A 13,852-nucleotide genomic window follows, 5' to 3' on the forward strand; every position below is an offset into this window, starting at 1 on the left:
TCTTTTCTTTTCTTTCTTTCTTTCTTTCTTTCTTTCTTTCTTTTCTTTCTTTCCTTCTTTATTTCTCTTTCTCTCTTTCTTTCTTTCTTTCTTTCTTTCTTTCTTTCTTTCTTTCTTTCTTTCTTTCTTTCTTTCTCTCTCTCTCTCTCTCTCTCTCTCTTTCTCTCTCTCTCTCTCTCTCTCTCTGTTGCTTCTTTTTTTCTTTGACACAGGGTCACACTCTGTTGCCTAGGCTGGAGTAGCATGATCAGGTCCCTCCCTTCCCACTAATCTTCAAAGATAACTGAGTGTTGTAACGGCCGTAAGGCTACCTGCACTTTCTTCCCCCAGCCTGTATTTCCCATTAAGGCTTGTTTTCAACTCTACAGGTAGGGCTTTCCCCAGACAGACCTTAGGTTTGGTTTCTTATTGGGTTTTTCTGCAATAAGGAAGTTGTCAAGTGAAACTGTTTTTTCTGGGTTAGCTGAGCTAAGCCTCCTATCATTGGAGAAGCGGGCAGGAGCCCGGGGATGGGTGGTGACAGGTGGAGGCAGGTGAGCCAGCCCATGGCTCTCAGGATTGGCTGCCATGAGCTCAGCTCCTGGGAGATACAATATATATATCTTCTGAGACACTCAGAAAATTACCAGCACCAAGCAGTGGCATCTTCTCCCCGAGAGGGAGCTGGACCTGACTTCTTGTCCAGCACAGTTACCAGCCCACAGGGAGCAGAGACCGCTGTGTTAGGACACAGAGACCTCTCGTCTGAAGATCCCAGCCCAGGGTGTCCAGGACAGAAGTGACTTCCGTGCTCCAAGGTTAGTTGAACAATATCCTCTCCTTTGGGTGCTGGAGCAGTGGTATCTTGGAGTCTCGAAGGGGGTTTTGTCCTGGGAGTCAAACCAAGAGTCCAGCCCCAGTTCTGCTTCCAGCCTGCTGGGCCCTCCCAGAGAGGTGGGGGTGGTGTGGGGACATCGGTTTACTTATCTCTAAAAAGGTGAAGCAGGGTTCAGTGATATTATCTCAACTGTGTGTTTCTCAAAAAGCTCTGGGCTCACTTGGACTTAAAAGCTCTGTGTTTAAGTCCCACTCAAGTCCCACCATGCTGAGCAAGGAACTTTACTTCTCTGAGCCTCAGTTTTCTTGTCTGTAGGATGGAGCAGCATTACATAGCTCACCTGCTGGTTTCCCTATAGGATATTGTAGAGGTCGAGTCATATACTTTATGTGAAGGTATGTACCTTACGTTTACTGAGGGAACCCCCCCAATAAATGGGAGGTGTTATTATTACCTGTGGTTGAATTAAGCTCCTATGTTTTAAGGTTTTTGGATGTTAGTCCAAGAATGGGGAGATCTTATGAAAATAACTCGTGGTCTAATGATCTCTCTGATGGGAATTTATAGGTTGGAGATGGGTTAGAACCCACAGTCCTGACCGACTCCTTGTGCAGTGTTGCATTGCCCTTGGTCTTGGATAGAGGTCAGAATGGGGTGCGGAGGGTGTGGTGTCTATATGGGCACATGTGATGGTGTGGCTGTATGGGCACAGATCACGGTAGGCGTGTATGTGAATGTGGTTATCTCCATCAGTGGGAAATAGCAGATTTCTCCCCTCTAAGTCCGTGTGTAAGTGCGTGCATGTGTATCTATGCTTATGTGAGGCTATTTGGTGTAGAATAGAGCAGAGAGCATTCAAATCGGGAGAAGCAGATTCGAGTGTCAGCTCTCTGCTTTCTGGCTATGGGACTTTGGTCATGTCTCTTAATGGTTCAGGGCCTCAGTGTCCCATTGTTAGCCCATCTGATTCCTAGCCCTTGGCAAAGATGAAATGAGATCATGTAAATGAAAGGGCTCTCTGGACGCTGTGTGGCTGCATGACGGTGAGCTGGTTTGGGTTTGCTTGTGTCCGTGTATCATTTATTTGTTTCACGAACACCGAGACCCTCCCAGGCTCAGGTCTCACGGAACTTAGGCAGGGAGGACCGATGGCAAGTAGTGAGCTTGGTCACGTAATTATTTATACTTGGGACAGGAGAAATACAGGGCGTCCTGAGTCCGTGTAGGTCTGTGGTGTGCCCAAGTGTGTTTGGTGACACATGGATGTCTGTGGTGTTGACTGTGGGTCCACACGTGGGTGCCACACACTCCGTCCCTCAGGGTGCTGCTGTGGGTGTGCAGCAGGCTAGCTCTCTGTGAAGTTTCTGTTGTGTGAATAACAGGGTGGAGAAGGGGAGCCGCAGAGTTATCTCCGTGAAAGGCGCAGAGCAGTTACAGAGTAACACGGCCAGGTGAACAAATTAGAGAACAGCGTAGAGATGAGATCATCGTGCAACTTAGAAAGCACACAAAACACAGGAGCAAGCCTGGGGAGGGCAGGCAAACTTCCTGCTCCAGGGTCAGCTGTGTGAACCTTCTCTGGTTCTTTGCTGCTGTTGCTGGACATGTCACCGGTGAACATGACGTCTTATCAGAAGGAGTCTTGTGATCTGCAGATCACTCGGGTATTTTGAGCTGATTTGGACTTTGCTCTGACCACCAGTTTCGGCCAAGACAATAGCAAGTTTACGAGAGTAGCTGGGTTTCCGCACAGTGTGGGCGCGCTGCCTGCTGGGGCTTCCTGGTCTGGGAGCACGGCCTGGGCAGGGTGGGGTTCCCTGGTGGTCCGGCTGAATGTCGTTGAGCAACTGGGGCACAAAACGAAAAAAGAAGAAAGGAAAGGAAAGTCTTGCTTTGATAACTTCTGGATAGCCGAATTTTATACTTGGAAAGTCTTGAAAGGTTTAATTTTGGCACATGGAGGAAGGGGGAGGTTGTTAGGATTAAAAGACAACCTTCCTAGGGCTTAGAGACTTTAAAAGTCTGAGGACACACCATCCACAGAGGTTCTTCAGGGGTCTTCCTGGGGGTATGTGGGTGTGTCTTCCCCAGTCAGCTGCACTCTCAATCCCTGGACCAGAGCTGAAGACAAGCTTTGGAACATTACAGAGGAGGAGCCGTTGGAGTGGGGGAGAGGGAGGAGAGAGCCGGGCTGAGCAGTCACAGCCACCCAGAGAGGAAAGAGGAAAGAAAGAAGGAAGTAGGGCTGGTGTCAAATGCTGCAGCCTGTTAGGGACGCGTGGGAAGAGGCCACTGGATTTGGAATTATGAAGCCTTGGGAGACCCTGGAATCTCTTCCCTGGGGAAACTCTTGGATAGCAGAGGCTGCACGTCACCTGTCCCCCTCCCTGCCTCTGGGCTAAAGCAGCAGCTGCGGGGCTCCTGGGCTTAGCTTCTCTCATCTCCCTGAGGGCTCAGAGCACTGGTTATTCCAGGAAGGGGGCGGCCAAATTAAGGCAGCTTTCTTGAAAAAAAAAAAAAAAAAAACAGGGAAAGCATTTGCTGGTGGGATTGTGTTAATCGGAGAAGCTGAGTTAAGTGAGGAGCAACATGTCCTTGGAATGTGGTAGGAGGAAACTGCCACCATCGGCAATGGAGAAAACCGTTTCCATAGCAATGACAGCTTTTTAAGATGACTGTGTCTCTCTTCCCATTAACTGGGTAAGGAAGCGCCTGCCCTCTGTGCGATGGGTCCCCTGGAGCCAGGTCTGTGCAGACAGAAGACGGTCTGAGCTGAGCGAGAGTGTCCTGGTTCTGTGGTTTTGTTAATGAACAGCTTCTCTGCCAATCCCATCCAATGTGCCCTGACCACAGGAACATATGGAAAACACAGAGAGAACCCTGACACCGCTCAGTAAATATTTCTGGCTCAGCTCACTTTTTTTTTAATGTGATCTTAAATCACACAGAACTTCAACCTAAATTTATCTTCTCTGAAGACCGTGTGCTTCTGAAGAGAGAGCAGATGCAGGGGAATGAAACATCACTGTACTCACATCCCTACTCCTGCGCACTCAGAGAAGACCAGAATATTCCCTCTGGGGGCACATGCTGCACCTCGTTCATGACGGTATCCCTAGCACCGAGCATCATTTCTGGTGCAGAGTGGGTGCTTATTAAATGTTTGTTGAGCGAAATAAGTGAGAACAAACATAAATATTTTCCTCTATGATTGCTTCTCCTTATCCTACCCCGCATTGTCTTCGGAAACAACCATAAGGCAACCAGTCTCTGAGCCTTTCAGGAATATTAGTGAATTTCTATGTAAGGTACAGACACATATTGCTAAAAGTTTCCACGTAGCCCAGGTGCTCCTTTTAAGGAACGTTAAACAATAAAGAAGGCCTTCCAAATTGCCGGCCTCCTCGCCGGCCCAATTTCTCCTTTCCTCCAAGGTCATCCTCATGTGGACACCTGGCTCCAATAGCCTCTGACCTCGGCGACCTGGGGCTGCAGTACCGTCCGGTTTTCTTCCCACAGTGGTGCTTGAAGGAGGGAAGGCATCCCAAATGTTCGTGCCGCCTTCAAATCTGTGTGTTCCCATTTCTTTTGTTCTTTCTCTGTATCTTCTTCACTTTCCTGTGGATCCCACACATAAGAAATTACAATTATAGATTCTTATTTTTGCCTCTAAGCTGAGCATAGCAATAGAATACATTTTAGAGTACATCCCATAGCACTGCATTACTTGGCGAACGCAGGCTAAAGCTGTAATGAAGAATTAGAGCAGGCAACCCGTGGTCCTAAACTGCGTAGGACTCTCCAGGGGCTCAGGTTTGGAATTCAAAACCATATTTTATTTTTCTTTTACCTTCCATTGAAGGGAAAAAGGCTTCTGAACAACTCTAGAAAAATTGGAAAGCCCCAAGAGCTTTAGATTAAAGACACACAAATCAAGTGCACTGCCCACTCCCCAAGCCTGCTTGAAATGCCGCCCAAGAGGGGAAGGTTTTTGTTTGTTTTTTAAAATCTTTTTCCATTGGCTGCTGCTTCATCCTGGATGGAGAATGGAAGGGCCCCTGCTGCTCCAAGATGAGACTGGCCCGAAAGCACTGATTTCATGCTAACCATACATCCAAAGACACCTTAAGTGTTGTACCATTTACTAAATGTGTTACGCATCTGTTCCTTTGCTTAATAAGTGCTTATCGAGTGGCAGTGATATGCTGGACATTGTTCTAGACACCCAAAGATAGAAGACCTAGCAAAATAGACACAGGAGATGGAGAGAGACTCAGACAGTAAACCACTAAACCCATAAAGACATGGCACTGCACACCACCAGGCCGCGGGGTAGGCGGGGAAAGGGTGTGCCGATGGGGAGTGGGCAGGGGCCTCGATGGAAAGGTGACAGTGGAGTAGAGCCCTGAAGGCAGTGAGGGAGCAAACCATGAACAAACTCATTCTTTCCATGAGGGAAGAATGTTCTAGAAAGAGGGACTGGCCAGTGTGAAGGCCCAGAGGCAGGCGGGCCTGAAGGACAGCAAGCAGGGCTGTGTGCGTGAAGTGGAGTGTGTGAGACATGGTCAGAGGGGTTTGGAGGCTGGAATGTGCAGGATGTGCCAGCCACTGTAAAGACTGTGAGTGAAAGGGGACCCTTGGAGGAAGGGAAATAACTTTTGTTTTTGTTTTTTGAGACGGAGTCTCACTCAATTACCAGGTGGCCAGGCTGGAGTGCAGTGGCGCAATCTTGGCTCACTGCAACCTCCGCCTCCTGGGTTCAAGCAATTCTCCTGCCTCAGACTCTGGAGTAGCTGGGAGTACAGGCCCAGCTAAGTACAAAATCATGCCCAGCTAAGTTTTGTATTTTTAGCAGAGATGGGGGTTTCATCATGTTGGCCAGGATGGTCTCGATCTCTTGACCTCGTGATCCACCTGCCTCAGCCTCCCAAAGTGTTGGGATTATGGGCATGAGCCACCGCGCCCGGCCTTAACTTTCATTTTATAAGTCCCACAGTTATTAAGTGGAGAAGTTACTGTAAGGAGGGCAAGAGGAGAGCAGAGACATCAGTTAGGAGGTGATGATAACAGTTCAGGAGAGTGCAGGTGGGGACCTAGAAACCACAGGGGCCGTCAGGGTGAGGAGAGGCTCTGTGAGAGTGAGGCCAAAAGGCTCTGCTGATGGGTGGATGTGGGTGTGGAAGAAAGAAAGGAGGCTGGCACAGTGGCTTATGCCTGCAATCCCAGCACTTGCAGAGACCAAGGTGGGTTGATCGCTTGAGCCCAGGAGTTTGAGACTAGCCTGGGCAACACAGCAAGACCCCATATCTATTTTCAATATACATATAATTTTTTTTTTTTAAAGAAAGAAGTCAGGAGTGACTACATTTTTGGCTTGAGCAGTTAGAAGAAGAGAGTTGCCATTGACAGAGCTGCCTGGTGGAATATTCTTGGCAGCCGGTGAGGTAGGGCAGGGCTCAGGGATGTTTCAGAGGAGAACATGGGGCCGGAGAAGGTGCCTGAGCTGCCCAAGGTCCCAAGGCTAGTGAGGGGCAGGACTAGACCTCTGGCTCCGGCTGTATTCATTTTCCGTTGGTGCTATAACAGAAGCCCCCAGACGCAGTGGCTTTGGAACAAGATGAATTAACTATCATGCAGTTCTGGAGGAGAAGTCCCAAATCAGTCTTGATGGACTAAAACCTGCATGTGGGCAGGGCTGTGTTCCTTTCAGGGGCTCTGGAGGTGTAGCTGACCAGCCCTGAGATCTGAGCAGGATCTCCCTGTGGTCCACTTTCATCCTCTGGAAAATGAGAACAGCGACCCCCATTCCCCAAGGGTTTTGGGGGAATTTGCACAAGACAACAGCTTTGAGAAATTGTTGACATGAGGGGTTGACACTCCTCACATTAGTGAGCAGAGTGAATGAACCACTGGGCAGCGCTGGGAGCCAGCTTCTCTGTGCCCAGGAGGCCTCTGCTGAGGGAACTGTTTGGCCAGGCACGGTGGCTCATGCCTGTAATCCCAGCACTTTGGGAGGCTGATGCGGGTGGATCACCTGAGGTCAAAAGTTCGAGACCAGCCTGGCCAACATGGTGAAACCCCGCCTCTACTAAAAATACAAAAATTAGCCGGGCGTGGTGGCGTGTACCTGTCATCCAGCTACTCAAGAGGCTGAGGCAGGAGCATCGCTTGAACCCAGGAGGCGGAGGTTGCAGTGAACTGAGGTAGCGCCACTGCACTCCAGCCTGGGTGACAGAGCGAGGCTCCATCTTAAAATAACAACAACAAAAACAAACAAACAAAACTAAGGGAGCTGTTTGTTTTGGTTGTAGCCTGATGGAGAATCCAAGGCGCCCGAGGAGGCCCCTGACGGAGAGGAAAGCCAAGTCTCTGGACAGGCCATGGGCCCCCAGGAAAGACTCAGAGCCATGGGACTGCCACTGCCTCTCCCTGCCCACTGCTCCCACCAGGAAGGCGCTTCACTGGACAACCAGTGATTGGGCCGGACGTTCGGAGAGCCCAGCTCCGTCTGCAGAGGCTCAGGGTGCCACTGCTGCAGCCCTCACTCCGGAGGAGACTGGAGAGTTTCTCCCCGGCGAGGAGAGGTCTCCACAAGACACCAAGAGGGACAAGGCCCAGAGGAGGGCCCAGCAGGGGTGGCTGAAGACCATGCTGAACTTCTTCTTACTGAGGACGGGCCATGAGGAGCCCAGAGAAAAGGCCAGCAGGAGGCCAAGGGGGCCGGAGGACCTCTCCCAGCCTCCAGAGCCCCCAGAGGCACCGGGGGAGCCAGCCCTCAGGAAGAAAGCCCACCATGACAAGAAGGCCAGCCGCAAGAAGCAAAGTCACAAGAAACACATGGTCGAGGTGAATAAGGCAGCTCAAGACCGGGAGGCCAGAGGCCAAGAGGAAGGGCTGTCCAGGACAGCTGCTGCCTTGCGCTCTGGGGAGGCTGACCTGGGCCCAGCTCACAGGGGTGAGTGGACCTTGCCTGTACCTATGGCAACCCCTAGGGTGCGCTAAACTTGCTCCAGGAGCCTCTTCACAGAGGGGACGGGGATAGTCTGGGGAGCTGTCAGGGCCATACCAGTATGACTTACTTACTTCCCTCCTTCCTTCCTCACCTCCTTCCCTCCCTCCCTCCCTCCCTCCTTTCTCTCTTTCTCTCCTCTCCTTCTCTCTTTCTCTCTTCTTTTCTTCTTTTATTTTCTTTTTTGAGATGGAGTCTTGCTGTGTCCCCCAGGCTGGAGTGCAGTGGCATTATCTTGGCTCTCTGCAACCTCTGCTCCAGGCTCAAGCTATTCTCCTGTCTTAGCCTCCCAAGTAGCTGGGACTACTGGCATCTGCCACAACACCTGGCTAATCTTTGTGTTTTTTGGTAGAGACAGGATTTCACCGTGTTGACCAGGCTGGTCTCAAACTCCTGGACTCAAGTGATCCACCTGCCATGGCCCCGCAGAGTGCTGGGATTACAGACATAAGCCACTGCATCTGGCCCACTGCGATAATTCTTTGAGGTGGAATGGCACCATGGCTGAGTGCTCCAGGAGAACCACTTGTGCTGCTGCTGTTCCCAAGCTGTGTGGCCAGGGGTGGCAGCCTTCCTCTCTGAGACTCAGCTTTTTTCATGGGTAAAATGAAGATAAATAGTTACTGTCTCATGGAGTGGCCACAGCCCACAAGGAAAGAGCTCAGTGCAGGGTAGCTGTTATTGCCAAGTACTCTAGTTTCAGGAGCACAGACCTAGGAGAAATGAGAAGGCAGGGACTGGGGTGAGGAGGGAAGCCCTATTGGTTCCTATGTGCTTCTGGGCTGCTGCTTCCAGGCCTTGGTTCTGGATTGGCTCTATCAGGAGTAAACTTGCTGTGTGACCTTGAGCTTGAGCTGCCACCCCTGGAACTTTTGATTTCTCATGTTAGAGAGAATTGTTGCTTGTTCCTAGGTACCGCAAGGAAAAATGAGCATTCAGACAAAAACTTTTCTCAACAAGGCCATTTTACTTTCTGCAGAAAGGGTACTGTTCATCAGCCATCTTGCCATGAGAATACAATGAACAAAGGAAAGGCAGGCATATTTATTCCTTACACATTAGGTCCTTACTGCAGTGTCTGATCTCCATTGGTTGGGGCTGGACCTCACAATCTAAACTAAACTCGATTGGCTGACAACTTAAAACTTTTCCAAATTGGTAAAGGCAATGGAGAACAAAAGGAAAAGAGGAAGTTGCTTGTGAAGGGACATAGAGAAGTAATAACATTCCCAAATAAGGGAGGGGCGGAGGCTGCAAGCTGGGACATGCCTGTGAGCACATCCAGCACAAATATCTTGGTTAAAGTACAAGGACATAGAGTGCACTTATTCCCTTATATCTAACAGCTACATAGGATAGGGCTTAACAAAGAGTTAGCAGCAAAAAGCAAGAAGGCTTTGAAGAAAGTTAGTCTTTAAAAGAAACTATTATTTCTAACATTTATTATTATTATTCTTTAACAAGAAGGGAAATTTTGAAGAGGAACTTTTTGCTTTCTACACATGCAAATGAGGGTGCTGGCTCCCAAGGTGACTTCCAATTCTGCCTTGCAAGGTTCTGGAGCTGAATGCCCACAGGCACCGAGAGGGAGAGGGGGCTCTGCCTTGCAGCACTCAAAACCCAGTGTTTATGATGGGGAGAAGATTGAGGACTTGAGGAGAGGGGCTAGTGAGAGACGTGCCTTGGTGGAAGCAGCCTCTTTTCAAATAAAAACCTTAATGGGTTTCTGATTTGTTTTGGTTAAGCCTAGAGCAGGCTGCAGCAGTGCCTGTTGCACTGTGAATTCTGTGCTGCTTTCTCGTGTTGATGAACAGTCAGGAGAATGTCACTGACACACGCACACGCACATTCACACCCACATACCCTTTTGCTTTTGTCTCTATTCCAGGTGGGGAAGACTCTGATCGTCAGTCCTTCCTCATCAGAGCAGATGGTGCTGGAGCTTTGGATGTTTCTCCCCACGCCACAGGTCACCAGCAAGAAGAGGAGCTCAGAAAGCCTGATGGTGAGTCGGAATCTCTTAGTGACCTTTTTACCTGTGGCTGAGGTGGCTGTTACTGAGTGAGATGGATTATTCTGAATGATCACTGAGACCTTGGATGGTGGCTCCCAAAATACACGCACTGGTCTTTCTTACCTCTTTTGGTGCTTCTGGCCACATCTGCTTATTTTAGAATTTCACAGAAGGGAGGCTGGGGAATTGGAAAGGCTGCTGGCAAATGCTGCTGCCTTCTGTGTTAATGGGATTGGAACTTTTCTTAGTCTTTTAAAATTTATTTTGCTTTAAAAATATATAGAAGAGTGAAACGGATAGTTCAATGCACCCTTGTATGCTCACAGTTGTTAAACTCTGCCAGTTTGCTTCATGTATTTTTTTGTTGCTGAATCACTTTGGAGTAAATCATGCTTCATCCCTAAATACTTAAACATGCATCTCCAAAAAAGAAGTACAGTCTCACACTAAACCACAATACTGAGTGCTCCTAATAAATCGAGGATAATACCCTATTTGTCTAATTCTCTGTAAAAAAAGATGAGCCTATTTTATAATACGTGAAATAAAGGAGCTATGTATGTGTCAAAGAATAACTAAAAGGCATTTAGTTAGCTATTCTGCAGCTAATCGTTTTCTTACATGAGAGATAGCCAGCTGGTAGCTGAGTCAGGCAACAAAAGCCAATTTATAAGCGAGAGGGAAGTGAGACGGAAGTTAGGAGGTTAAAAAAAAAAAAAAAGCAAACCCACAGACAGCAGCCTGGGGACAGGGAATTTGTTTGCATCTCTTTTCATGTCAACTCATCAGCGGCACCTAGCAGAGGACAGTGTGGGGACATTGTCCTTGAATAGGCTGACTGGCGTATCAAAGGAAACCATTTCCATTGGAGTGGCTTCTCCGTGCAGATGTGAGGGCGTGGCTGAGGCATCAGCGTGGCAGGCTCTCTCCATGTCATGCCTGCTGACGTCCCTCCATCCTCCACCTTAGTTAGGCCAGGTATCCACCATTTTCCCCACTGAAATTTTGCAGGTTGGAAGATCAGCATTAGCCTTGCAAAGTGTTTTCAAGCCCAGTCCCTCATTTGATGGCTTGACAACCTTCTGGGGAAGGCAGGACAAAGATTATGACCCATATTTTGCTGGGAGAGATTGAAGGCCCAGAGAGGGTAGGGCACTTATTCAAGGACCCACAGTTTACTGAACCCAAAGTAGATCTGTGAAGTTCAAAGGAAAGAGGGGGGCACAAGTTGAATGCCTAAAGGACTGACCTGAAATTTCCTGCATAAAGTGTCGTGACTTGGCTTAGCACCTTCCCTGACGGATCTTCCAAACTTCTCTCTGAAGGACCTGTCCTGGGATGTGGTGTTTCCCTCCGTTGTGTGGCCTAAAGAGTTGTGTAAGAGAACTGTCCGAGATGGTCATTTCGAAGGAGTTGTCTGTGCATTTAGAAAGAATAACCGGGTGTATTTGCTTTCTTCCAGAGGATGCTATCATTCAGATGATAGTGGAATTTCTCAAAAGAGTGGGAGACCAGTGGGAAGAAGAGGTGAGGAGCGAACTTGGCAGATCTCCAGGGGCTCTCAGCCTTCTCCTTCTCCTCTGCCAAACTCCTGTCCTTGCAGGCCCGGCACCAGTCCCTTCCTTCCCTGAAGCCTCCTTCTGCAGCTTCAGAACTCAGCTCTCCTTGTGCTCTGGGCTCTGCTGCCTCCCCTCACCGGGGGCCATCCTGTCGCTCGGGTGCTCTTCAGTTGCTTTCAGAGAGCTTTCCCCTTCTCCTCAATGTATGAGCCTGACTCAGTTTCTCTCCTGTCCCTCACAGCAATCTCAGGCCTCACAGCCGAAGGTTGTCCTGCCAAACCCAACAGCAGCTGTTAGGAAGAAATCCCAAGAGAAAAAGACAAGCCCCAAGAGAAACTTTTCTCTTAAGAAACACGGCTCCGAGGAGGCCAAGAGGGGGGCCACAGATGTTTCCAGTCCAGAGGCCCGGCCACCGAAGAAGTCCAGCTTCCGGCCCCTGTGTGTCGGTGGCCATCGGCCTTCCATCTCCAGCAGCTATGGTGAGCAGGCTCTGCAGTTGCCATAGCAACCCTGCAGCTGCCTCCAGCTCTGCAACCTTCCCCCTGGATGGAATTGGCCACTTTTAAGGCTGTGCTGAGCCTGATCTGACTTTTGCACTCTGCACTGAGTGGCATAAGGATGACTGTGGGAAGAGAGAGAGAAAGCCAGCAGGTCACCTCCACACTCAAAACCTCAGCCAAGTCTAGTCCGCCCCAATAAGCCCTTGAGGGAAATTGTGTTCCGGGATTCCCCAGCCATCCACATTTCTTGGCTGCCTTGGCTTCTGCCCCCTGGGAGGGAGGGGAGTCATGTGTGTAGGAAGGAGCTGGAGTAGGGGAGGCAGGGGACCTGAGTTCTAGCATATTGTCTATGTCATTCCCCATCTTTATGCCTCAGTTTCTTCACCTGTAAAGTGAGACATTTCCCTGCTGCATATCTATAACTCATCCAGTCCTCACAGCCATCAGATGAAGTGCAACTATGATCCCCACCTCACAGGTGAAGGGACTGAGGCTTTGGGAGGTGAAACAATGTGTCCAAGGTCCATGGCCCATGGATGATGGGGCCAGAGCTAGAAGGAGAAAGGATCAGTCAAGTAATTTCTTCCTGGGCATCAGGGAGAACAGGTCATCCTGGTCGGGAATTTACATCTTAGAAAGGAGGGAGTGATGCTTAACACCAAAGAGGGGAATTTCACACCACTTGGGGAGATATTTTCATGCAGGGGGATTCTGGCTGTGATTCATCAATTCATGCCATGGGACCAGGCCTCTGCCATTCAACTTGTGGATCAAGTCAAAACGATGGAGGGAGAAGGGCTCCAAGGGAGGGAGGAGAGGACAGCAAAGCCCAGAAAAGCCAGTTCTATGGAAGCACAAAGGGATAAGAGAGCTTGGTCTGGGCCACTAAATCAGAGACACAGTCCTAGCCAGCAGCTGTGTGCCAGCCCCATAGGCTTAGTCTGATGTGGCCACGGAACCCACTTTAGAGTCTGTGCTAGCTTCTATGCATGGTTAACAGGCCCAGATGGACAAAACACACCCCCTTTTTTCATTCTGCTTCTCAGGCTTGGAAGAACCTGAAGTCCAGGAGATCCTATCTACAGAGGCTGAGGCTCCAGGCCCCTGCAAGCTTTCCACACCACCAGAGAGCCTGGGACCTGGAGAGGAGCTTCAGCCAGACAGAGCCTCAGAATACAGTCAGTACTCCTCTCCTTTTCTCAGACATCCCTTGGAAAACTTCTGCTCTGACTCCTCCACTTGCAGAAGAGAAACTGAGCCAGAGAGAGGCAGTGGCCTGTCCAGACCTCCCTCTGAGTATAGCAGGCTGGGGAGGCAGCTTGGGTCCCAGAGTCTAGGCCCAAGCCAGGCTGCCTGTCTATACCTCAATAAATGGCTATAGTGTTGGTGCTCACCCTGATGAGGCTGACAGGAGGGGAGGGGAGGAAAATGCTCCCCCCACCTCACCAAGGGCTCGCCGATGGGGTGATCTTATGGGCCTGGGTTTCAATCTGAGCTCTGATCCCTTTGAGCCGTGTGCACTTGGGCAAGTTACTTCATCTCTGGTCTCAGTTTCTCCATCTGTGAAATGGGACAGCAATGTACCTGCTTTCTAGAACTGTTGGCAACTCTAAATGAATTCCTGCTTCTACAGCATTTAGGGCAGCCCCTGGTAGTGGCTAATATGTGTTAGCCGCCATCTGTTGCTCTTATAGTCATTGTTGGGTGGCCCAGCTTGAGAACAGAGCTCAGAAGTAAAGAGGAGAGGGAGAGGGGTAGGGGCCGTAACAGGGAAGCTCAGCTAATGGCAGCTGCCATCACTGTAATTGCTATTTTATCATTGGCAGAGCCAGGCCTACAATCATGTGTATATGAGCATCACGTCTGAAAAGACCTGGAAAGATCTCTGCCTCCTACATCCTGCCATTCTGCCTTGTTTGCTTTTCCTTTTTTTTTTTTTTTTTTTTTTTTTTT

General features: G+C 49.6%; 1 protein-coding gene across 1 annotated transcript in view; it reads left to right on the plus strand.

The window, feature by feature from the left end:
* Positions 1-631: 631 nt before the first annotated feature.
* BNIP5 (BCL2 interacting protein 5) overlaps positions 632-13,852 on the plus strand; it is a 22,285-nt gene continuing 9,064 nt past the window's right edge. Inside the window, exons 1-6 of the mRNA XM_017522607.2 lie at positions 632-797; positions 7,129-7,772; positions 9,715-9,831; positions 11,303-11,367; positions 11,641-11,878; positions 12,946-13,077. Of these exons, the coding sequence (XP_017378096.1) occupies positions 7,133-7,772; positions 9,715-9,831; positions 11,303-11,367; positions 11,641-11,878; positions 12,946-13,077 (1,192 nt within the window). The 5' untranslated portion in view covers positions 632-797; positions 7,129-7,132. The remainder of the gene's footprint in view (positions 798-7,128; positions 7,773-9,714; positions 9,832-11,302; positions 11,368-11,640; positions 11,879-12,945; positions 13,078-13,852) is intronic.

The sequence above is a fragment of the Cebus imitator genome, unplaced genomic scaffold (assembly GCF_001604975.1).
Source record: "Cebus imitator isolate Cc_AM_T3 unplaced genomic scaffold, Cebus_imitator-1.0 Scaffold24, whole genome shotgun sequence".
Taxonomy (NCBI): Eukaryota; Metazoa; Chordata; class Mammalia; order Primates; family Cebidae; genus Cebus; species Cebus imitator.